Genomic DNA, 25,124 nt, shown 5'->3' on the forward strand with positions numbered 1-25,124 from the left:
GGAAACAAGAGTAGTTCTGGCACAACTAAGATCGGTATGGAGCAACAGGCTCAATGCCTACTGGTCTCGTATAGACCGTGCCGTCTATAACGAATGTACCTACTGCAAGTGGTCAGGGTCCTCATGACACCCACCACATTTTCAACTGCTCAGCCAACTTTACTTCACTCTGTCCAATGGATTTATGTACGCATCCAGTTGAAGTAGCCCAATTTTTAGGTCTGGACAAATAGATTATTGTATAGTTTTAGCTGTTACAACAACAACGGTTCCGCGACAATGGTTCTTCGATCTCGAAAGATTCGAGTCTTACTCAGCCAAAGATTGTCAACTCAGCAACAGCTGTATTAACTAGGGATATAACGAATGCTCAATGAATTTTCGTCATTCATACTTTTCTATTCAAATTTACTTGAATTAAACTATTCGCATTCGCTTTGGCATTTGCATTCGCAACATCTAGTATTAATTGAAAATGTTTCCCTAGAAAAAAATTATAGGCCACAGTCGAACTGTTACAACAACATGACAGTACACTAGATACAAACCTTAAAGATTTCTTAAGAATGAATTATTATGTTAATATTTTTGGGAGTATAATAACTTTTATTTAATAAGAACCTTGCATCAACAAAAATAAACATAAATTATTTAGAGAAAAAAAAAATAGTGATAATAAATGGGAATGTATGCATACCGAATATCGCGGATTACTAGCAATTTATTAAAATATGTGTGTATGTATAATATATGTATATAGACAGACAAATATATTCGTTATTTAAGTTTATAAATGTAATTTTCCATTAATAATATTTAGTAATTTATTTGTTGTATCTTAGCGACACATGTAGGGCAAACCAATTTGAACGTTTTTCTCATTACGCATTTCCGCAAAGAAACGATTTATGTCTTCTTCAGTGACTACTTTTTTGGTGGCCACAAATGTTTGCAAATATTCTTTAAGTTTATCCTTCATTCGATTGTATTCGGTTATGACATCAATTTGCTGTACACGATCAATAGAAGCTAAAGCACGAATGCCTTGTTCATACGATGATTCGGATCCATGTTTCTTAATGCCACGCTCTTCATAACTTTTAGCTGAATCTTCAGGATCCAAGAGAAATTCAATTTTTTCAGTTTCATATATAGACATGCAAGCCGTACAACGGCATAAGGCGGCCTTCCAGTCTGGTCCCCAAAATGTTGGCCCTAAAACAAAAATTAAAATAATTTTCTTTTTACTAATAGAGTCACAAATTCTACACACATTGTAATTTGATAATTTTTCATACATATTTAATAAAAAGAATTCGCAGAATCTCAGTGAAAAATTATTCTTTATTTGCATAACCAAGAGATAGAGATTAAAGAAATAATATACACAAGATACAGATACAGCCAGATATTCAGATTACTGCAGAGATTAAAGAAAATAATGGAAATGATGTTCATGTCATTACGGTTCAGAGAGCACTGCACTAGGCTAACTATAACTGTCATATCGTTCTAAAATTATGTATGTGAACCAAAAGAAGCATTTAAGATTAATTTCTTAAACTCTGAATGCAGCCAAACGATATAGAAAAAGATCAAAAATGATTTAGAAAATCCAAATATTGTGGATTATCTCCGTTTCAGGAAAAATAAAAATATTGCAAATAAGTAATAAATATCATATTGTTTTTAATAAAGTGTACGTATCAGGCCTGTCACAGAATTCCATTTCGATCGAAAGTAGAATTATTTCCGTATTTTTGCTTCTTCAGAAAAAGAAAACGAAAAATTCGTTCGGAATGAAACCGCTTCCAGTTGTGGAATTTAAATTTGTATGAAATTAATTTTTTTTCTTAAAGTTTTAATAACAAGAACCTTTATTAAAATACGATTCTGGTGTTGATAAGCTAAAAAGAATCAGTTGTAAAAAAAAATCAATATAATTTAATTTTTTTGTGAACTTAACTACAAAATTCGGAGTTTGGAGAAGCTAAAACAAAATCGATCGGAATAATTATAGGTTAGGTTAGGTTAGGTTAGGTTGATAGGAGGATGTATACTACATCAAATCCGAAGAAATACACCTAGGCCACTATCGGGCCTGTTGTGCGCTCCAATTCAAGAAAAAAAAAAAAAAAAAAAAAAAAAAAAAAATTGTTTACTGAATGTTCAGAAACTCAGTTTCCTGGACGTAATTCCTAAGAATCTTCCAATCGGTGTTGGTTAAGAATGTTATTTCCGGAATAACATCACTTCCAAGATACTTGGATCTAACTTCGACGAATGCCTGACAATGGCAAAGAAAGTGCTCCAGAGTTTCACTGTCCTCTCCACATGCTCTACATTCGTCTGAATTCGCACGTCCAATTTTGTATAGATGTGCTCGTAATCCTGTGTGTCCACTGAGAATACGTACCATCATACTAACCTCAGACTTGCTCATTTTGAGAAGATTTCTCGTCTTGCTCTCATCAGGGTCACCCCATAGAATCTTTGTGGTTCTACCCACCGTTTCATTATTCCAAGAGGCCTTATGGGATTCTCTCATCCATATTTTTAATTCAGCTTTTGTTGCGTCGAATGGTTTTGCGTTTGTCAGGTTAACTACATCGAGCTCCCTTCCCTTTAAAGCTATTACATTCGCCCTTTCGTTGCCGATTACTCCCGAGTGGCCTGGTACCCATATGATGTGAACCTTACCTCTGGGAGAGTATTCAGTTAAAGCTTTCTTACAATCCAATACGGTCTTAGATTTAATTCTATCACCTGATATCGCACAAATTGCCTTCTGGCTGTCGGTAAATATATTAAGCCCTGTGGGCGCCATATTTATTCTAATCCAATTTACACATTCCGTTATTGCTCGTACTTCTGCCTGGAAGCTTGTGTTATGATTAGGTAAACGGTGGTATATTTCTGTTTCTGGGTCTTCAATATAGAACCCCAGACCCACTTTGTCCCCTAATTTGGAGCCATCCGTGTAGCAACGGATTCCTACTGGTATTTGCTCTAATGTTCCGCTTGACCAAGACATTCTATCTGGGATTAGCGTTTCAAAGTTTCCGACATATTCAGTGTCTGGTATGCGATCAGGCACGTCCGATGAATGTGTATAACCTTCCAATGTGTCCAGTATACATTGATGACGTGTCCTATAACCGTTTTTGGCCAGTTCGCCTAAAGTAAAGAGCCGTTCGGCTGTAAGCGCCGCCTCATATTTTATATATGTTTCAATGGGTGGAATATCTAGCAACGTTTCCAGAGCCTTGGTTGAAGTAGTACACATGGCACCACTTATACCCAAGCAGCATGTACGCTGAACTCCCTGTAGTAGTTTGATATTACACTTTTTGTCCAAAGCAGTCCACCAGATTATTGAAGCATAAGCTAGAATTGGTCTAATTACACTTTTATAAAGCCAATTTGTCATAGTAGGACTAAGACCCCATTTCATGCCTATGGTTCTCCTACATATCGCCCAGCACCGATGTGCCTTGTTGATCCTATCCTCTATGTGGTGTCTCCATTTTAATTTCCGGTCAAGTATTACACCTAAGTACTTAACTTTGTCTGTCACCGGTATCTTCTTGCCCAAGAAGCAAGGATCAGTATATGTAGAAATTTTTGTCTTTCTTGTGAAAAGACAGATTTCCGTCTTCGCCGGGTTAACATTGAGGCCTCTCGGTTGAGCCCAGCTCAAGGCCGTATTCAGAGCCTCCTCAGCTCTTCTACACAAGTAATTTGGATCCTTTCCCTTTAAAAGTATTACGACATCGTCTGCATAGCAGACAGGTCTAAGTCCTTTCTCGGTTAGGGTCCTTAGGAGGCTATTAATCGTGGTGACCCAGAGTAAAGGTGACAAAATGCCACCCTGTGGTATACCGCGAAATACCTTTTTCCTGATAGTTATATCGTACATCTCGCAGCTTATCCATCTGTTCCTTAGCATGTAGTTGATCCAGTTACGGAGCACCCGGTCAACATAAAACTGGTCTAGGGATTGGATAAGGGTATCAGTGTGCACGTTATTGAAAGCGCCTTCGATGTCAATGCATACTGCCAGTGTATACAGTTTGCTATCGAAAGATTCACCTATGTAGTGGACAACTTCATTTAAAGCGGTTTCCACCGATCGTCCCTTTACATAAGCATGCTGCTTATATTTAAGGTCATTGTATGGTATGCTGCTTTTAACCATGCTATCGACTATCCGTTCCAAGGTTTTAAGTAGGAAGGACGTAAGACTTATCGGTCGATAGGACTTAGGTGTCGCATAGCTAGGTTTCCCTGGTTTGGGTATAAATATTACCCTTGCATCCTGCCATTTAACTGGGGTATATGCCAATTTTAAGCATGCCGTGAATATCTGTGACAGATGTACGGAAACCAGTCCCGCCTCCATCTGCAAAAGTGCCGGGAAAATTCCATCCGGCCCTGCAGCTTTATAGGGAGCAAAGCTCTTGATTGCCCCTTTCACCATGTCAGTTGTAATTACTATTTCCGTGTTACCCTCCCCTTCCTCCAATATCGGTTCATCTATGTTATTCGATATACCGGGTGGGAAATGAGAATCCATTAGGAGTTTCATTGTCTCCTCCATATCCTCAAGCCTCCTGCCCGTGTCATCGATCATAGATTCCGGTTGGACATGAGTTTTGGATAGGAATTTTTTTATCTTCGATACGTCATTTACGCTATCTACCTGTTCACAGAAAAGTTTCCAGGAGTCTCGTTTGGCTTTTCGAACGATTTTCTTATATTCACCAAGTTTATTACGATACTCATCCCAGTATACTGCGGTCTTTTTACGCCGTGCCCGGTTAAATAGTTTGCGAAGAGTCTTCCCAAGGTTCCGGATCTCCCCAGTTACCCAGGGTTTTTCCTGGGCAGATCTCCGGAATAATTATACAGTAATTATGTATACAGTATTGTTCGAAACCTAAGCAACTTTTTTGGCATCGTATACAAAGTGCTATATTTTATATTATAAGTGATTTATTCAAAATTATTATAAAAACAACAACAAAAGTTTAATTCCATTTCGCTGTGAGTTACAAGAAAATAATAACTGAATTAACTTCATAAATAGATGTTCATAACTTAAGCTATTTTTTGATCTTCTTATGAAAATCTTTGGTCCTTTTGAGTTTCAAACACCTTTATGGAGTAGATTAGTTACTAGTGTTGTTCGTAATGAATCCCAATCGAAGTTTAATATATTCGCCACCTGCAATGTTTTCTAAAACGGCGAGATCCGACCCAGCGCTTCAAAACGCTGAACAGCGTCTCTAAGGAGATATTGATGGGCAATCAAAGCTTTTGTTCATTATCATGCTGAAAACCACAATAAAGTAAGTTGTTCTGTTCAATGTACTTAATCATTTGATTCATTTTGTTGGCCAAAATGTCCCAGAAAGTAAAACAATCCAATTTTATTTGTATTACAACATCAAGACTTACTCTACTCACCAAAAATCTTGACCACAACCTTAATTGTTTGACCTCCATGCTTTTTAAGTCTTTAATGTACGATGATGTAACCGTTTATGAATCCCGCAGTGACATGGGACGGAGTTTACTTAAATAAATTCAATTTTTTCAAAAATTTTGTACAATTTTAGGTAGAATATTGAAATTGATTACGCAAGACTAATAAAAACCAGTTATATTTACAAACGGGTCCATATTTCCTTCTTAAATTCAGACAGAGTATGCGATGCTCAAAGGCTGAAGGAAATATTATAACATACCCTTTTAGCAAAGACCCAATACAGAATGGAGAGCAATAATTTAAGGCTGCGGCCATGTTTTTTGAAGAGAAGAGTTAATCCTGATGTTGAAACACAAATAATGTTGGATCGTTTTTCTTTCTGGGACGTTTTTGGCCAACAAAATGAATCATATAATTGAGTACACCGAACAGAACAACATAGTTTTTTGCGATTTTCAGCATGATAATGAACCAAAACCTTTGTCAAAGTTGAGCTAAGTGTAGTGATCGGGCAATAGGACCAAAAAAAAACTAATCTACTCCATAAAGGTGTTTGGAACTCAAAAGGACCAAAGATTTTCATAAGAAGATCAAAAAGTTTCTTAAGTTTCGAACATCTATTTATGGAGTTAATTCAGTTATTATTTTCTTGCAACTCACATCGAAATGGAATTAAACTTTTGTTGTTGATATTATAATGTTGACACATAGTATTATACAAATGAATTATATATATATAATTGATATTATATAAATTATATAAATTATAATTTTGAATAAATCAATTAAAATAGAATATATAGCACTTTGTGTACAATGCCAAAAAAAAGTTGCTTAGGTTTCGAACAATACTGTAATTTATTTATTTATTTACAAAGTTTATAAACATAATTATTATGTATATAAAAAAACAAAAAGGTACTAACAAAGGTTTTCGACCTTACTGTAATTTAGTTCAACCAAGTTGCACTCTTTTTCCTTTCTTTTTTATAATTAATAATGAAAATTTTAAAAGGCAACAAAGAGAATTTTTTGAGGTGCTTTTTGCTCTTTCCAGTAAAAAGATTTCTTTATTAAAAATATCTTCCATATGACGATTAAATCGATCAAGAAGTTTGAATTGCTTATTGTGCTGAGATGGGGGTAGTGCACTAATTTTTAACTATCACTATTTATGTTTAGTGATGAATTGAAAAATATAAGACTCACTCAATAATAGTGATATTTAAAATTTTTAACCTGATTTTTAACTAAAAATATTTAAAAAATAGTTAAAATATTTGTTTCTACAGCCTAGTGAAATAATTTTTTCTACACTAAATTATTAGTTCAAAAAAAATATTCCTGCACTATTTTTTTCAACAGAGAAATGTTTCAATCATTTGAAAGTTTAAGTTAATAGGTCAGTCTAGAAATGGTTTAACTCAACCAAAAACTTATTGGACGAACATTGTTAATGAGTAAAACGTTCATTATTTACAAAGTTTCCAAGCTATTGCCTAAAAAACATCCAGTAACCACATCATTTTGGCAACTGGCAACGCAGCTGAAGTGGCAATCGAGATACAAAATTGACCAATTAATTTATTTCTCCGAGGAGAGTTCACCATTCCGCTAAAGAAAAAATCGTTATACTTGAGCAGAAGAAGGCAAAAGTTTCGGAATTTAGATGTTTCAACCATTTCTTCTTTAAGCATGAGATGTTGTTGAGGCAACTGCATAGTCCATCATAGTGTCACTAACAAAATCTGTATTTTCCATTTTAACAGATATATCTTTTAAAAAATTGAATCATTTATCATCATATTCTTTAATTTTCATTAAAAAAAAAAAACAAGTTAGAGTACTATATTCGGCTATGCCGAATCATAAATACCCTCCACCAGCAAGCTACTTTTTATTAAAACCCATTTAACTATAAAATTTTTAGATAACTTGACAAAATTTTTGTTTCCGTAGTGAGGGTACTAACATTTATGCATATGTGGAACTAATTTTGATTAGGTTCATAAAATTTTATATTAATAGGTCTGTTGCAAATATTTTGATACAATAACTTATCTACACACAAACATACTCATGTCGAATTTTATCTGGATATAATCATTTAATAATGAATCAAGTGGTATTAATTGATTTTCAGAAGTAAAATTCCGTATAACGATTTATATATACAAAATACACATTTATGTCGAATTTTATCCCGATGACTTTGATTGTCAATGTGCGTTTAAGTAATTTTCGGAAATGATCCTTATATGGGAGTTGTGACCAATTATGGACCGATCAGCAAAAATTTCGTATAATGTTTTATATGCAAAAAAAAAATCAAATCGGATATTACTCCAATAGATTTATTAATTAATGATATATGTGCGATTAAGTGATTTTCGGAAGTGAACTTTATATAGGAGCTATGACCAATTACGGGCCTCTCCATAAAAATTTCGTAAATTCATATGTATGTACACAAAACATATTTGTGTCGAATTTTATGAAGATAGCTTTATTTGACAATGAAATATGTGAGTTTAAATGATTTTCGGAAGAGGGCCTTATATGGGAGCTATGACCAATAATGGACTGATCCGGGGAAAATTTGGTAGAATGATTTATATGTACACAAAACATATTCAAGTTGAATTTTATACCGATAGCTTTATTTATCAATGAAATATATGCGTTTAAGTGATTTTCGGAAGTGGACCTTATATGGGAACTATGACCAATTATGGTCCTATCCGAAAAAAATTTCGTAGAGTGATTCATATATAGACGAAATATATTTCTGTCGAATTTTACAAAAATTTTACACAAAAGCTTTATTTATCAATGAAATATGTGCGTTTAGGTGACTTTTGGAAGTGGATCTTATATGGGAGCTATGACCAATTGTGGACCGACTGAGATCTTCGTTGGTAGTATGATTTCTATTCATATTATATTTATATGTACAAAATTTTGTGCTGATACCGATATATTTGAGGGAGTTATTAACGATAAACTAATTTCCGGGAATATACACCTTTGTATGGGCGCTATGGGCTATGGGGGCTATGGGGCTATGAAATATTGGATCAATTGTTATGAGTTTGAACATACTTGATCCCTGGAACAAAAAAAATGTGTGACAAAATACATCGAATTATCTTTGGTAGTTTCTGAGAAAACTACTTAAGAACTGCGAAAAAACGTTATTTTTTCGAGGTAGTCTGAAATTTTTACTCATAAATGTTTAAGTCGTCAACCGATTTTACTGATTTTTAATACCAAACTGTACCGGATAATAAAGAATGTTTTGGGTGAATTTATATTGCTTAGTTTTATCGTGAGCGTGTTTTACACACACAGAATGTCATAAGGATCAAGAATATACATACAGTTAATCACAAAAGTAAGTATACAGAAATACTGACGATTGGTTTTATTTAAAAAAAGATATTATTTTTCCAAAAAACAAAAAAGTAACACATTTATTTATTAAAAACAGTTATGATAATTATTATTCACTACTTTTTTTCTTCATATTTTGATTCTTTGAGTTCTCATTTAAGCTGAAGCTAAAAAGGTGCAAAATTTACGTCACAAAAGTAAGTATACAGATCATTTCAGTATATATTTGGTTTAATGATATTAACAAAATTTATGAAAATTTTACTTGTATTAATATAATTACTTTTTAATAAAATATTTTTTACACAATAACTTGAAAAAAATCTACTTTTAGTTCCGAAATCTTGAAATTTGGGCCGATTGGCTCTGGAATTAATTAGTAGAACAGTTTTTTCTCATTTCTACGATTTTTTCCACTTTAGACCCCGGATTTTGGATCTGGTGGTCATTGAACCCTCCAAATGATGCATTGGAAATAGAATTTTTAACTTTTGAAAAGAGTTGTTATTCCGAAATTAATGTTATGTTTAAGTTAAAATTGATTTAACTAACTTTTTGAAATACTATTTATAACAACGTTAGAATCCTATAAAGCTTCCCTTTTTTTGCAACTTTGTTGGAAGATTCTAACGAGTAACCGCTAGCGGTGCTTAAATATTGTTTGCCACCAAATTTATGCTTGTTTCGTTTGACATTATAAATCACTTATGATTTGTCTACGACACAAGCACTACGTGCAATTACATTTACAAAACCATCTACTTCTACGAGGTAATATTTTGGTTTAAATAAAAAGAGATCTTCATCTCTAATAAATTCGAAATACACATTTGTTTTATTTTTATATAAAATCTTGGGAAACTTGTTGGAGCTGAACAGTTATATGCATGGATTTGGCCATTTTGAACACAGTACGTTCTTAAAAAACCGAAATTTAACTCCGATTTCTTAAGACTTACAACATAAACTTTGAAATTTGGATAATTCTATATATTTCCTTTAATATAAACAGGTTTTCCAAATACTCCGATTTCCAAAGCATACAATAATGCTACCAATCATAAATTGATATACTCGATACAATAACCATGTTTTATGGATCTGACATTTTATTTGTTCTAGCAACAAATTAATTGAGCCTGATTTAATATAAAAATCTTATTATTTTGGACAATAATCAATTTCAGAACCGATATGTAGTGTATGTTATTGACATGGTTACCATTTGACGATTATTGGTAGTATTTAGGAGTGTGTAACGGATGATTTGAACCAAAAAACTTGTTTTAATTAATGGACACTAGTACAAATATTATTAATATCGCATTTTAAGATATAAATTTAGGAAATCGCCGTTAAATATCGAATATGAACGCTATACTATGTTAAAAACGGCAATGTTCCGCAATGGATTGCAATTATTGTAAAGAAACAATTAATTTAAAAGTTAAAATATCATCTTCCAATGCATCATAATGAACAAACGAGGGATATTATTGAATACTCGATCCAAAACTCCGGGGGTTTAAATAGCCAGATGTTCTTAAATAGGAAAAAATGCTCTTATAAATATTATTCAGATCAATTATCAAAAATTTAAATTTTTCGGAACAAAAAGTGAATTTTTTTCCATGTTATAGTGTACAGAATATTTTATTATAAAATAATTACTATATTCTTTGATAATTACATTCAAACAGGTAAAATTTTCATGAATTTTGTTAATATCATTAAGTCAAATACATATTGAAATTATCTGTATACTTATAAGAATAAATAAGAACTCAAGTAATCAAAATAACCCGGAAAAAATTAGTGAATAATAATTATCATAATTGTTTTTAATAAATATATGTGTTACTTTTTTGATTTTTGAAAAAATAATATCCTTTTTTAAATAAAACCAATTGTCAGTATTTCTGTATACTTATTTTTGAGATTAACTGTATATACTTTATTGGGTCTCAGATTAATATTTCTTGGTGTTACACACGGAATGACAAAGTTATATATACCCTCTATCACCACTGACGATGGTGGAGGGTATAAAAATAGTGCAAAGAAAATTATTGAAACCTTTTGTTAGTGACTGTTGAAATTTTTAACTATTTGAGTGTAGTGGTTTTTTCTACACTACCACTCAATTGAGTTATAGCTAAAAAATAACATTATCACTAAAAAATATTAGTGCTAAAAATATAAGCTCCATTACCACTAAGCTCCTGAAAATTAGTGAAAAATATATTTTTTGAAATAATATTTAGTGCTAGTTAAATATTGATTTAACTAATAATTTAGTGCACTACCCCCATCTCTGTTATTGTGCCAAGAACTTAGTTCGTCACTGTACTTTTATTATATTTTTCTAAACTTCAAAATACTTTATATTTAAGGGGAGGTCGACAATTTAAAGAATAAACTCAAAGGAAGCAAAATCAAGAAATGAATATTGAATATTTTCAAGAAGGTCTCGACAGCCTCATGTATTGCGGCATAAAACTAAGTCCAGAGCAAAAAATTTTAATCGAGAATTCTCTAATAGTACTGCAAAATGAAAATCGTTATGCCGGCATTTATTTTTGGGGACGTATCAACGGTATCGCTAAAGATTATTATATAGCATTTGGATACACAAGAGATTGTCTAAGGGACCGTAAATATTTCTTTAGTATTGATGGCTACCAATGGCTAATGTTACCATTCGTACATAATCCAAAGACTTTTCAGGCGACAATGGTGTGTCGTGAACCATTTTCTGGAGATCCTAGTCTTATAACAACTGTTAAATTAGTAAATTGCATGTTTAATGTAAACAAACAATTAATTTAAGCCCTTTTTAATTTTAAAGGATCCCATATTTGACATTGATTCCAATCAAGTAATTTCTACCAGCCTACCGGAAGAAATTCCACTTAAAGAAGAGGAACGTCTTGCTGCAATTGTTTTTATCATCACTGAAGAATGTGCCATTTGTCCACGAGGATCTTTATACAAACTAACTGATGGCTGTGTTGTTCCCAACCAAATGTTTCGCGGCTTAAATGATTTACAATGTGAGGATCTTTCCTATTATCAAATTTATCGTTTACCAAGAAATGATCTCAAAATGAACCTATCTAAACGCTCCGATTACAATTATCCCATAGACTTTTTGGATTCTATTGCGTGTGTCATACCAAAAGGGCAGGCGTTTTCTTTAAATTTACAGCATAATGAACGTTTAGTCGTTATTAAATCTTGTATTTGGTTGGGTATGACATTCTTTCATAAAATTAACTCATCTAAGCATGGTTTTCTATATATTGGAGACGGCAAGAAAAATTACGACTTGTTGTTCATGTTTTAAATCAGAAATAATCGCAATACTACATTCACTACATTAAATATTCTCTGTACATTTTTATTTGTTTATATAATGTTTAATTATCAAAAAATAGTATCTTTAATCTCTTTGCACTAACCTTTTTCATAATTTTCCTTTTGATTGGGTCTACGACATGTTTCGTCGGTCTTTTCTTCACCTTGTTCCAGTTTTTGTCGTTTGGCAGACGGTTCTTCTCCAGCTTTTACTAAACCATTTGTATCACTCATATTCATTATTTCTGAAATACTTTTATCCAAATCGCTCTTCAATTTGTTGTCATCGTTATCCTCACATCTGGTTACTTCTGCACTGCCTACAACACTTAAATTACCTTCAACGGTTTCATCTAAACTTTCCACTTTTTTCAATGCCAATCCGGTGTAGTCTTGCAAAATTGTATGCTTATCCATACAGACGCTGCATATCATTTCACTACATGCATCTACAAGCTTATCGGCATTTGGGGGTGCATTTAAGTGATGCAAATGGAACCAGTCCTCGCAAACTACGCACTGCAACATTAGCTCATCTGTTGTACGTTCTGGATCAGGGTACGGGCGATGACATGTACAATACAACCCCTGAAAATTTTGATTATACAAATTACCAACGTTGGCCTTTTCGGGTTGTTTGCGTTCCGCATTTAAAGTGCAACGATTTACACCTGTACGCTCTGTCGGACAGTCGCAACGAAAGTTCCTCTTTGTGTATAATTCAACCAATTCATGATTCTCATGGCATTGATAAGAACAAGCCAAACAAATGCCAGCACATTTCTCCAAATCATTGCGAGCCTCTGGGCAACATGTCAGACAAGAATACAATGCCTGTCGTTTGACAGGTCCAAGAATATACGTACAACTTTTTTCGTCCGATGCTCCAAGTACGGCAGCATATTCCTCCTCCAACTCTTTTTCCTCTTCCAAAACATCTAACATAGTAACGCTAGATTCCTCCAAGGGATTGGTTGATACCTCGTCCACATTTTCTACTTTATCCACATTATTAACATTCTCCATTTTAACTGTTAAATACGATTTTAACTTCTTTTCAACACAAAAGACAAACAATTTATGAAAAACTGATGATGAATTTCTCTACTTGTTTAATTTTTTCTGTAATTTGTCTCCACTCGATACCAAACAATAATTTTGCAAAAACAACAAACCAACCCAAAGCAAGCAAAACAAAAAAGATGTTTGGCGCGAAAAGCAAACACAGGGTTGCAAAAAAGAGATTTTGAAAATATTTTACAAATTCTTTAGATTAAAAAAAAATCCCTTAAGCAAACGATAGCATGTTTTCCATAGAAATAATAGAAATAAAAATAATTTGAACAGGCAGAAAATTGCGATATAACACTAGAATTAAATTGTAGGGTAAAAAATTCTACTACTAAAATTTTAATAAATGTGTTACTACATTTTTAAGCATTTGTGATCGAATTTCATGGTAAAGGAGAAAACGAAAAAAAATGTTGCCACATTATTAAATTCAAAATTCCACTCAATAATAGGAGTTATAGATGCTCAAAAACTGGATTGTTAAAATGAATATCCCGTGAATTTATATTAATAATATTACTATAATAATAAAGGTAATGTTACTTTCAAATAATTTGATTTATTAACCCATTGGGTACAAAAAGAGAGTTTAAAAGTGTTAATAATTCCGATAAAGGCATACACTTTTACCACATATTGTATAGTGCATACAGTTTTCCCCGTGTCTATATTAGACAAATATTTATCACGATACTTGGCAAAACGTCGGCAGAAAAATTGTCAGTTTTTTGTTTATGTTAATGCATAGGGGTAACAAAATGCAGATTTTATCACGACAACTCACAGATAATTTTGTTCAAATAATGATATATTTTATAAAAATAATTAAAACTAAATGCAAAGTTTTTAAATAAACACTAATCTCACTAAAACTTATGTTAAAAATCAATTTTAATTGCACAAAAACTAAATTCTAAACAAATTTTACAATAAAATGACGTTTGTTATCAAGACAACGTTGTCTAAACAATTGTTTAGACAACACTGTCATAACGATGTTATAACGCTAACAAATGCCGTCTGTACCTGCTAATTTTTTATAATGATAACAATTTGACGTTTAGCATAATAAATATCTGTCTAATATAGACATAAACAATAAAAATATGTAACAAAATCAATACAGTTAAACTCGTTAATAACGAATTCCCAGTTATTACAAACTGTTTTTCTAGGGCGACTGAAGGGGGATAGGGTCAAATGAGGCCCGATCTTTATGAAATTTGGCAAGGTCATCAAGGCTTATATAAGACTTAGTCGTGCCGCTTTTTATCGATATATAGGTATATTTAACATAATTATGAGCTAAGAAACCCTTTTCGGGGTGTTCTGTTGTATGGGGGCTACAAAGTATCTCAACCATTTTCAATATGCTAAAAAAGCGTGTGTGCCAAATTTCACCCAATTATCTCGAAAATTGCGACCTGTACCTTGCGCACAAAGTTTTCATGGACAACCAGCCAGCGAGACGGACGGACGGACATAGCTTAATCAACTCAGAAAACGATTCTAAGCCGATCGATAAAGTGGTGTAGAGTATAATTAAATTTGTATGTGAAAGCCATTATTTGATGCGCAATAAAATAGCTGAGCAGTGGTGCGGTGAGTAGAAAATTTGACTAAAGGCCCAAATAGACTATACAAACGGCTTGACAAACATACCAATATTTTACGTTTGTGCAAGCCTGTTGTGTAGTGTATGAGGGTGTTTCGTGTTTGTACAAATGCTTGCTGTTTGTTTGTACGAAAATTAAAAAATTTTGATTTTTACACAAACATACTGAATTTTTGTCAAACCATTTGTATGGTTTATACTCATTAATAACAAATTTTTAAAAAAATTTACATTTCTAAGAAAAATTGAGGTCTGTAGCTTTGAAAGTCCACAAAAACGTGAAAAAATCGGTGTTTGTACGAGCAATGTTTGTGTAGTGTGTCTGCGAATGAAAAAAGTATGTTTGATAAGCCGCTTGTGTAGTCTATTTGGGCCTTAACAAACGGAAGGCCCTGGTTCGTATTCTCGCTCGCTATTTTTATTATTAAAAAAAACAAAACAACTTACTAATCAACTTCTTTGTAAGAGAAATGTCAAGTACTTGTTGAAATAATGAGTAAAAATGCTAATGAAGAAGTAGTGAAAAGAGGTTTTATTAGCTATTTAACTCATTACTTTTGTAAGTTTTTCTGGACATATGTACATATATCATGTTTTCTGTTGATTTTTTGAACAAGATTACTATACTATAGTGTAAATGTGGTATCAGATTATGGTATAAATACTTAAATGAAAGACTATGTGTTGAAAAATTTCTGGAAATCGTCTAGATCAGTAAGTCATGTCTTCGCCAAAACACATTGTGTTTCACAGTTTTCAACTTTTTCTACTGCACTGTTGAAAATAATACAACTATTCATTCCAAAATACAACACTGCAAACATAACTGATGCAACAACTCTGTTTTAAGGTTTAGTATTGCCAGAGGACAATTTATTGTACCTTTTATGGATTTCAAAACAAAATATGATTTAGTTTTTTTAATAAAATTTATTATTAAACAAAAATATATATTGTAAATATTTAAAGACTTTTATGTTGTTTAATAAAAACAATATTAAGTTTTCATCTAAAAATATGGAGAGAGAAAAATCTATGTATGACTAGATGGCGATTTTCTATTCAGAGTATCTGGCAACTCTGACCATACGGCAATAAAGTCAAATTATTTACTGAGCATTTCAGCATTTTTATTAAAAAAATTTACTAATATTTTTAAAATTCAAGTAGAAATAATTCAAAATGAATGCTCCTCCAACATTTGAGTCATTCTTACTTTACGAAGGTGAAAAGAAGTGAGTACAATAATCAAACTTTGAGTAATTCGTGATATACATAAATATTTCTATTGTGTTTTGCCTCTAGAATTATTAAAGAATTGGACACAAAAGTGACAAATGCCGCCATATTTACAGTCAATAAAGAAGATCACACTTTGGGAAACTTAATTAGAAAGTGAGTTCAGTTTTATATTCCTCTAGAAAGCTGTTAAACATCATTAAAATGCATTTATGTTTTGTAGTCAATTGTTAAAGGATCCCAATGTTTTGTTTGCCGGCTACAAAGTACCTCATCCTTTGGAACATAAATTTGTTATACGTATTCAAACTACGGCCGATTATTCGCCTCATGAAGCGTTTATGAATGCAATCACTGATCTTTTAGCTGAACTTTCTCTATTTGAGGAAAGATTTAAGGTAAATTGGAAGTTATAATTTTCTGGTAATTTATTGAAAATCCAAATAATTTTATTACTTTCAGGATGCTATAAAGGAAAAGAAAGAGGGTGGCGATTAAAAATATGCATAACACTATACAACTAAACTAATTTTAAGATAATTGTACTATTATTTTTTCGGCAGAATACATTTTTTTTAAATTATATCTACATACTTTCATTTGTCCTGGATGCGTCAGTTCGATTTCTTTAATCGAGCCAATTATGGCTAGTTTATCTGCTATAAATCTGTTGTCAATAATCCCGACTATTATTAGCATTATCCTACCATTTTCCTTTATATCATTAAAAGATTAATCTAGATGTCAAAAATTCCATTTCAGTGAAGAATTAATATATCATACTGTTTGAAGCCATTAGAGAATATTTCTGTTCAGTTTTCAAGGATTACTTTAACTATGTGTCTTTTTTTCTGGATTCTTATGCCGATTTGTGTACCATACAGAAATGTATTCGAATATTTAATTAGGATTTTAAAAAGGGTCACTTTTTTCCCAGATAGAATTGCTCCAATGTTGGTGTATGTAGCATTGTGGGTTCTTTTAAATAAGTGTCCTGGAAATACGGTCTGGGGATCAAAGGAGATTTCCTTAATCCTTGTAATCAAGCTACAGGTCGTAATTTTGAAGATAATTTGATGAAACTTTGACGCAAGGACGAAGCCTATTGAAAATGATTTTAAAATCGGTTCATTATTTCATCTAGCCCCCATAGGGCTTTTGAGCTCATAATTATGTTAAACATATTGTATCTCTGTAAAAATCGGCTTACCTTAAATAATACTGCCGATTTTCGTAATGATCAGGTTGACCCTATCCCCCAATCAAAGTCTCATTCAAAAAATAACTTAATGGTCAATAATAATGAAGTTGTTATGAAGTAGGGTATAATATAGTCGGTCATACCCGACCATACATTTTTACTTGTTTTAATTAATAAATAATTGTTCATACACAAAAAAACTAATAAAAAATAAAATATTGACGTAGTTGGCTTCCACTTGGTCCAGTTTTGTCGTCCAGCAGTTATAAATAAATATCCCTAAAAGCCGTTATGTAACTACATACTGTCGGTTTTTATCGGATACAGCTTACAAATTCTTTAAAATTTTAATTGAAATAAACCTAGTGTTAAGATGTATCAAATTGTTGAAGGAAAATCTTAAATTCTGTTCATTTTTGACATTTTATTCTAGGACGTGTAAATTCGGTATCATTGAGTAAAAATATGTGGCCTAACAAGATCTTGATAAAAACTTGATGACTATGGAGCACCGAAGGCAAAATATGGGTCATCGGACAATTTTAAATAGTCATTACGAGACAAGAGTCCTATGTTTGGCTGATATTTGTAACGCATAAAAATATTGGTCCTATACCGATCGACTCAAAATCACTTTCTGATTCGGTTAAGACATGTTCGGCTGCCTATGTAAGCCTTGTGCGCAAGGTACAGGCCACAGTTTTCAAGATATTTTGATGGAATTTGTGTCATGCCTGTTATTCGACCCAAGGACGAACCCTATTGATTGAAATCGGTCCATTATTTGACCTAGCTCCCATACAAAGTCATAATTACGAAAAATAGTATGCTTATATAAAACTTAGTACAACTAAGTTTTATATAAGCACTAGCTATACCCAGTGTGCTTTGCTACACTAAAAGCAAAAAAAAACCCCACTTACACATGGGAAATGCCACTCAAATTATTGCAAGTTCGCAATTTTTCCGAATTTAATTAATATGTGAGGGGCCAATCCCCCCATTGAATGTCCGCCAATTTTTCTCTAAATGTTCACATGAATGTCAAAGTTCTTTATGTAAAATTTGAAGATTCTAGCTTCTACAGTATCTCAGATATACAAATTTTTCTATATAATTCATATGGGGGTTCCAAGCCACCCCCTGATGAAAGTCCGCTTTTTCCCCCCAAAATGTTCAGATGAATATGAAAGTCCTTTTTGCAAAATTTTAGGAATCTAGTTCTATTAGTTTCTTAGATAAAATATTTTGTTGTATTTAATTCATATGGGAGGTGCCGCTCCCCCCATTGGAAGTCCGCCAATTTATTACCCAAAATATTTCCATGGATGCTAAAGTTCTTCTTGCAAAATTGGTAGCTTTTAACTCTAATAGTTTCCAAGATAAACGAATTTTTGTATTTAATTAAGATGGTGCCACGCACCTGCTGCTAGTCCGCCCACTTTTTATCCTATCTAATCACATTGAGACTTATGTGGCTCGGACCAAATTTGAGGGCTCTAACTGTTACATTTTCCGAGATATACTGATTTAATATTTTCTTAATATGGAAGGTGCCTCGCCCACTATAGTCATTCCGCCCATTATGCCAAAAAAATATTCTTATGGATGTCAAAGTTGTCCGTCAAAATTTTAGAACTCTAATTGTACCAGTTTCCAAGATATATGACTTTTAATAGCTATTAAGTAATTACTTTTTTTTAATAGCTTTTAAATAATTACTTGAAATTTTAAAATAAAAAGTAGCCTATAGTTCCTTCCAGATACACAGGAAAGTACTGTTAAAATTTCAAGAAAATCGGTCCAGCCGTTTAGCCGTCTATAGACTTCAAACAAACAAACAAACAAACCCACAAACAAATAAACACACATTCATTTTTATATATATAGATAAATGACATTGCCGATTTTTGTAATGATCGACCCTCAATTGACCATAGCGCCCACTTTAAAAAATGCCTTAAATGTCCACAATTAATTTATAACCATTATTATTGCGATGAAATTCACACAACTAACTTTCATATAAAAATGAAATCATCCGACAAGTTGTATTCCCATGCCCGACTATACTTTCCTACTTGTTATACCCTCCACCACCATCAGTGGTGATAGAGGGTATATATAAGTTTGTCGTTCCGTGTGTAACACCAAGAAATATTCATCTAAGACCCAACAAAGTATATATATTCTGGGTCCTTATGAAATTCTGAGTCGATTTAGCTATGTCCGTCTGTCCGTCTGTCTGTCTGTGTAAAACACGCTCACGTTAAAACTAAGTAAAGGAAATCAACCAAATTCACCCAAAATATTTATTATTATCCTAAGCAGTTTGGTATTGAAAATCAGCAAAATCGGTTCACAACGTAACAAGTTATGAGTAAAAATTTCAGACTACCTCGAAAAAAATTACGTTTTTTTCCTAATTCTTTTGAAGTTTTCTCAGAAACTACCAAAGATATTGCAATAAATTTTGTCACACTTTATTTTTTTAGGGCAGTGATCAATTATGTTCAAAATCTTTACAATCGATCCAACATTTCCCATAGTCCCCATACAAAGGTATATATTCCGGAAATTAGTTTATCGTTAATAACTCAATCAAATATATCGGTATCACCACTTCCGAAAATCACCTAAACTCACATATTTCATTGATGAATAAAGCTATTGTGATAAATTTCGAGCTGGATATGTTTTGTGTACATACAAATCATTCTACTAAATTTTTTACGGATCGGTCCATTATTGGTCATAGCTCCCATATAAGGCCCACTTCCAAAAATCATTTAAAAGCTCATATTTCATTGTCAAATAAAGCTATTTTGATAAAATTCGACACAAATATGTTTAGTCGAAATATAAATCAATCTACGAAATTTTTTCCGGATAGGCCCATAATTGGTCATAGCTCCCATATAAGGTCGACTTCCGAAAATCACTTAAACGCATATATTTCATTTAATTGTAAAGCTATCGGGATAAAATTCGACACAAATTTGTTTTGTACACATACAAATCTTTCTACAAAATTTTTTACGGATTGGTCCATTATTGGTCATAGATCCCATATAAGGCCCACTTCCGAAAATCACTTAAAAGCACATATTTCAATGTCAAGTAAAGCTATCTTGATAAAATTCGACACAAATATGTTTTGCCTAAACATAAATCACTTTACGAGATTTTTTCTGGATAGGCCCATAATTGGTCATAACTCCCATATAAGGTCCACTTCCGAAAATCACTTAAACGCATATATTTCATTGAATTCTAAAGCTATCGGGATAAAATTCGACTTGAATATGTTTTGTGTACGTACAAATCATTTTACAAAATTTTTTACGGATCGGTCCATTATTGGTCATAACTCCCATATAAGACCCACATACGAAAATCACTTAAAAGCACATACATATTTCATTATCAAATAAAGCTATCTTGATAAAATTCGACACAAAACATGTTTTGCCCAAATATGAATCACTCTGCGAAATTTTTCCCGAATAGGCCCATAATTGGTCATAGTTCCCATATAAGGTCCACTTCCGAAAATCACTTACACGCATATATTTCATTGAATTCTAAAGCTATAGGAATAAAATTCGACTTGAATAAGTTTTGTGTACATACAAATCATTTTACCACTTTTTTCTCGGAACGGTCCATTATTGGTCATAGCTCTCGTATAAGGTCCACTTCTGAGAATCACTTAAACGCACATATTTCATTGTCAAATAAAGTTATCTTGAGAAAATTCGACACTTATATGTTTTGTCATTACATAAATCACTCTAAGAAATTTTTTCCGGATAGGCCCTTAATTGCTCATAGCTCCTATATAAAGTCCACTTCCTAAAATCACCTAAACGCACATATTTCATTGATTAATAAAGCTATTGGAGTAAAATTAGACTTGATCTTTTTATGCTTATAAATCATTATACGAAATTGTTTCCTGATCGGTGCATAATTGGTCACAACTCTCATATAAGGACCATTTCTGAAAATTAATTAAACGCACATTTTATACATAGGTATACAATTTTTTCTGGATCGGTCCATATTTGGTCACAACTCCCATATAAGGACCATTTCTGAAAATTACTGAAAATTAAACGCACATTTTATACATATGTAGGTATAAAATTTGACATACGGAATTTTTTCCGGTCCGGTCCATAAGTTGTCTTAGCTCCCATATAAGGTTAACTTTTGAAAATCACTTAATACCACTTAATTCGTTATTAAATTATTTTATCCGGATAAAATTCGACATAAGTATGTTCTGTGTATAGATAAATCATTCTAAATTTTTCTGGACCTAATCAAAATTAGTTCGACAAAAATTTTAGCGAGTTATCTAAAAATTAGATAGTTAGATGGGTTTCAATAAAAAGTAGCTTGCTGGTGGAGGGTATTTAAGATTCGGCATAGCCGAATATAGCACTCTAACTTGTTTTATTATTAAAAAACTAAATATTATGAAGCAATCATAAAATACGGCCTGTAAATATTTGCAATTTTAACAAGTAAGAGTGCTATATTCGGCTGTGCCGAATCTTTTATACCCACCATAAAATCATGTGTCTTTCTACCACAATGTAATCATTTGTTGTATTTTTTCCAAACTGATTTGTCATATATAAATAGTAATACATATAGTCAGGGTGATGGTAGTACTTATTTTATCATATTTAATAATTTTTTAATGATTTGATGTCCTGTAAATTTAGTTATGGTAAATTTTGGTCCGATCCTCCTAAGATTTTGGTTTCAATAAAACTTATGTCAATGCTTTCTAAGCCTTTTATGAAGGATTTGATCCCAGTTGTAGTTCATGATAAATTTTATCGTCACTTATGGGTGTTAATGTCAACCCATTTAAAAGGGATAAGGTAAATTATGGACCGACTCTCAAAAAAACAATTAGAATTATGTTCCTATAAAACTTGTTTATGTCGAACTTCATTGCTTTAGTATAATTTTGAAGAAGTTGTTTTTTTATGTTGAATCAAGTTATAGTTATGAGCGTTAAAGCCATTTTATGAGGAGGACCTTTTATGGTGGTAAAATCAATTATGGACCGAGCCTCTTAATATCTGGCAGAGACATTTTAGTTTCTAAATAACATGTTTATGTCAATTTCGTTGATATGCTGGAATTTTGAAGCAAACTTTAACTTCCGAGAAGAACCTTATATGGGCGGTAGAGTCAATTATGGGTCGATCTCCATAAATTTTGGCACAAATGTAGATTTTAGTACCCCGAAAACTTGTTTACGTCGAATTTCGTAGCTTTACTGTTATTTTGCAGCAAGTTATGAGCGTTTTAGTAATTTTATGAGGGGACCATATATCGGAGGTAGGGTCAATTATGAACCTATCCTCATACATTTTGTTAGATAGATTTTAGTTCCCCTAAAATCTGTTTATGTTGACTCTCGATGATTTACTGAGATTTTGAAGAAAGTTATGAGCTTTAAAGTAATTTTCTGAGTGGAACCAGGGCCAATTATGGGCCGATCTCCATAAAATATGGGAGAGATATTCTATTTCCCCTAAATCTTATTTACGTCGAATTTCGTTGCTTAACTACCATTTTGAAGCAAGTTATAAGCGTTAAAATCATTTTCTGAAGGGGAGCTTATATAGGGCGTAGGGCCAATTATGGACCGATCATCATAAAATTTGGTAGAGAGATTTGTGCTCCTCTAAAACTTGTTTATGCTGACCTTCGTTGAAGCAAGTTATAAGCTATAAAGTAATTTTCTGAGGGGAATCATCTACCCCCGTAGGATCAATTATTAGCCGATCACCATAAAATTTTTTAAAGAGATTTTACTTCCCCTAAAACTTGTTTATGTCGAATTTCGTTGCATTGTTATCATTTTTAAGCAAGTTATGAGCGTTATAGTCGTTATAGTCTTAGAGGGACCTTATATGGGTGTAGGGTCAATTATGGACCGATCCTTATAAAATTTGGTCGGGAGATTTTGGCTCATATTAAACTTATTTATGTCGAATTTCATCGCTATACTCGTACTTTTAAAGCAGATAAGCCCGTTCGGGGACCCACTTGTATGGGGGCTATCCGGAAACGTGGACCGATATTGCCCATTTTCAATACCAAACAAACCTTATCTATAGAGAATATTTGTGAAAATTTCAACCCTCTAGGTTATTCCGTTCGGACTCTATCGTGCTTTCAACAGACAGACAGACAGACGGACGGGCATGGCTAGATCGTCTTAGAATTTAATAATGACCCAGAATATTTCGATGTGTTACAAACGGAATGACAAAAGCAATATACCCCCCATCTTTTTTGATGGTGGGTATAAAAATATACTAAAAATCATTAGGATTAGTCACTACACTTTCATAACGTATCCTTAAAAGTCAACTTAGTTAAAAAAATGTAAATAAGTGGGAAAAACAAATATCTATTCTCTTTTTTGCGGACCTTAATATGCATTTCCAGCTTAAATACCGAAAATGAACTATCATCTTATTACAATATGCTCAGATTGAAATAATGAATTTAATCGTACTTACCGGTTCATAATATTATATTTTCCAAATAAATGAAACAACATATTCTAATATTCCATAAATAAAAAAAATAAGGTGTTTTGTTTTCTTGGATATTAATATTCCATTGACCAGATCTATAGTAAGTCATGTTTTTATTTTTTCTAGATTTTCGATTTATAGAAATTAGAATATGAAATTATTTATTAATTGATTACTTTTGTAGATTTAATTACAATTGTATTTGAAAATTTATCTAACAAATAAATTAGTATTTTCTTTGATATAAGTTTTATAATAAGAAAAAAAAAAAACATAAATTTATTATTAATTGTATACATAGTTTATAAAAATGAAAGCAAGATGGACAATTAGTATTTAAACATAAACTAAATAATTAACAATCACTTTCTAAATTACATACACATATGATATTGTAGTTAGTACAAAAAATAAGGCTCCTTTCAAGGATACAAAGGAAACATTAACAAATTTCTTAATAATCACAATAAATATCGTTAGAATGAAAGTTTCCACAGACAAAACATAAAATAGTATAAATTAAAATTAAAGAAATTATAACATAAAATTTAATATAAAATTATATAAATTAATAAACATAAATCACTCAGTGCTCGTGCTTTATCAATAACATTCATCATCACATTCTCCAGCTTCGTGACCAAAAACTGTTTAATAAAATAAAATAAAATTGTCTGTTCATTTAATAAATATGTACATATGTAATTATCAACAAACCTTCACATGATTCACAATATTTTCTAGGTTCTGGGAGTTTGCGTTCCTTGCGTTCATTATTGTTTTTCTCACTTGTGGGAGGTGGCGAGTAATCTCGATCATCTGATGCCTGCAAAGGACAATCCTCGGTTTCATGTTTATCGAATTCATCACAGATATCACAAAATACACGGGGCGCCGGCTTTCTCTTGGCGATTAATTCAAAAGCTGCAGGTCTTTAATATTTAAAAGTAAATATAACAGTAATATTAACCAAATAAGTTATATTATCATGCTTACTTAGTAAAATCAATTGGCAACGCCTCCAAAGCCTCTATCTTCGCTTTTAGAGTATCATTCTTCTTCTGCATGTCGGCAATGATCGAATTAAGGAAATTTATCTGCGCCGTACTATCATCTGCAGTTAAAGTCTGATGATGAAAAATATAAAAAATTATTATGAAAAATATATAAAAATGTACGGAA

General features: G+C 32.2%; 4 protein-coding genes across 15 annotated transcripts in view; 2 read left to right on the top strand and 2 right to left on the bottom strand.

Moving 5' to 3' along the window:
* Nucleotides 1–585: 585 nt before the first annotated feature.
* LOC119603257 (putative E3 ubiquitin-protein ligase UBR7) lies at nt 586–13,436 on the bottom strand. Its single transcript, XM_037955240.1, has 2 exons — nt 12,346–13,436; nt 586–1,215 (listed from the first exon to the last, which is right to left on the bottom strand). Exons 1-2 carry the CDS (start codon nt 13,265–13,267, stop codon nt 839–841), a joined length of 1,299 nt encoding a protein of 432 aa, XP_037811168.1. The 5' UTR covers nt 13,268–13,436; the 3' UTR covers nt 586–838.
* LOC119603265 (radial spoke head protein 9 homolog) lies at nt 11,327–13,178 on the top strand. The gene is made up of 2 exons (XM_037955250.1): nt 11,327–11,674; nt 11,733–13,178. The coding sequence occupies exons 1-2, from the start codon at nt 11,327–11,329 to the stop codon at nt 12,228–12,230; spliced, it is 846 nt and encodes a 281-aa protein (XP_037811178.1). The 3' UTR covers nt 12,231–13,178.
* A 2,540-nt stretch (nt 13,437–15,976) lies between the features above and the next one.
* On the top strand, nt 15,977–16,751 carry LOC119602783 (DNA-directed RNA polymerase II subunit RPB11). The gene is made up of 4 exons (XM_037954494.1): nt 15,977–16,162; nt 16,233–16,322; nt 16,390–16,564; nt 16,629–16,751. Exons 1-4 carry the CDS (start codon nt 16,110–16,112, stop codon nt 16,662–16,664), a joined length of 354 nt encoding a protein of 117 aa, XP_037810422.1. The 5' UTR covers nt 15,977–16,109; the 3' UTR covers nt 16,665–16,751.
* Nucleotides 16,752–24,011: 7,260 nt separating this feature from the next.
* Nucleotides 24,012–25,124, bottom strand: part of LOC119602792 (restin homolog) — an 88,773-nt gene continuing 87,660 nt past the window's right edge. For all 12 annotated transcript variants that reach the window (XM_037954575.1, XM_037954567.1, XM_037954583.1 and 9 more), the window contains 3 exons: nt 24,939–25,069; nt 24,660–24,874; nt 24,012–24,589 (listed from right to left, as the gene is read on the bottom strand). In XM_037954575.1, coding sequence (XP_037810503.1) covers nt 24,546–24,589; nt 24,660–24,874; nt 24,939–25,069 — 390 coding nt within the window. In that variant the 3' untranslated portion in view covers nt 24,012–24,545. The remainder of the gene's footprint in view (nt 24,590–24,659; nt 24,875–24,938; nt 25,070–25,124) is intronic.

The sequence above is a fragment of the Lucilia sericata genome, unplaced genomic scaffold (assembly GCF_015586225.1).
Source record: "Lucilia sericata isolate MDLA Ls3-8-SP2 unplaced genomic scaffold, ASM1558622v1 Contig000009F_arrow, whole genome shotgun sequence".
Classification (NCBI taxonomy): domain Eukaryota; kingdom Metazoa; phylum Arthropoda; class Insecta; order Diptera; family Calliphoridae; genus Lucilia; species Lucilia sericata.

Bases quoted from the DNA above. Each gene is read 5' to 3' on its own strand.
- LOC119603257 (XM_037955240.1), bottom strand. From the start codon at position 13,267: ATGGAGAATGTTAATAATGTGGATAAAGTAGAAAATGTGGACGAGGTA. The intron at 1,216-12,345 runs GTTAGTGCAAAG...TTTTTGTTTTAG, and splicing joins AAAGGAAAATTATGAAAAAG to GGCCAACATTTTGGGGACCA.
- LOC119602783 (XM_037954494.1), top strand. From the start codon at position 16,110: ATGAATGCTCCTCCAACATTTGAGTCATTCTTACTTTACGAAGGTGAA. The intron at 16,323-16,389 runs GTGAGTTCAGTT...TATGTTTTGTAG, and splicing joins TTGGGAAACTTAATTAGAAA to TCAATTGTTAAAGGATCCCA. The intron at 16,565-16,628 runs GTAAATTGGAAG...TATTACTTTCAG, and splicing joins TATTTGAGGAAAGATTTAAG to GATGCTATAAAGGAAAAGAA.
- LOC119603265 (XM_037955250.1), top strand. From the start codon at position 11,327: ATGAATATTGAATATTTTCAAGAAGGTCTCGACAGCCTCATGTATTGC. The intron at 11,675-11,732 runs GTAAATTGCATG...TTAATTTTAAAG, and splicing joins TTATAACAACTGTTAAATTA to GATCCCATATTTGACATTGA.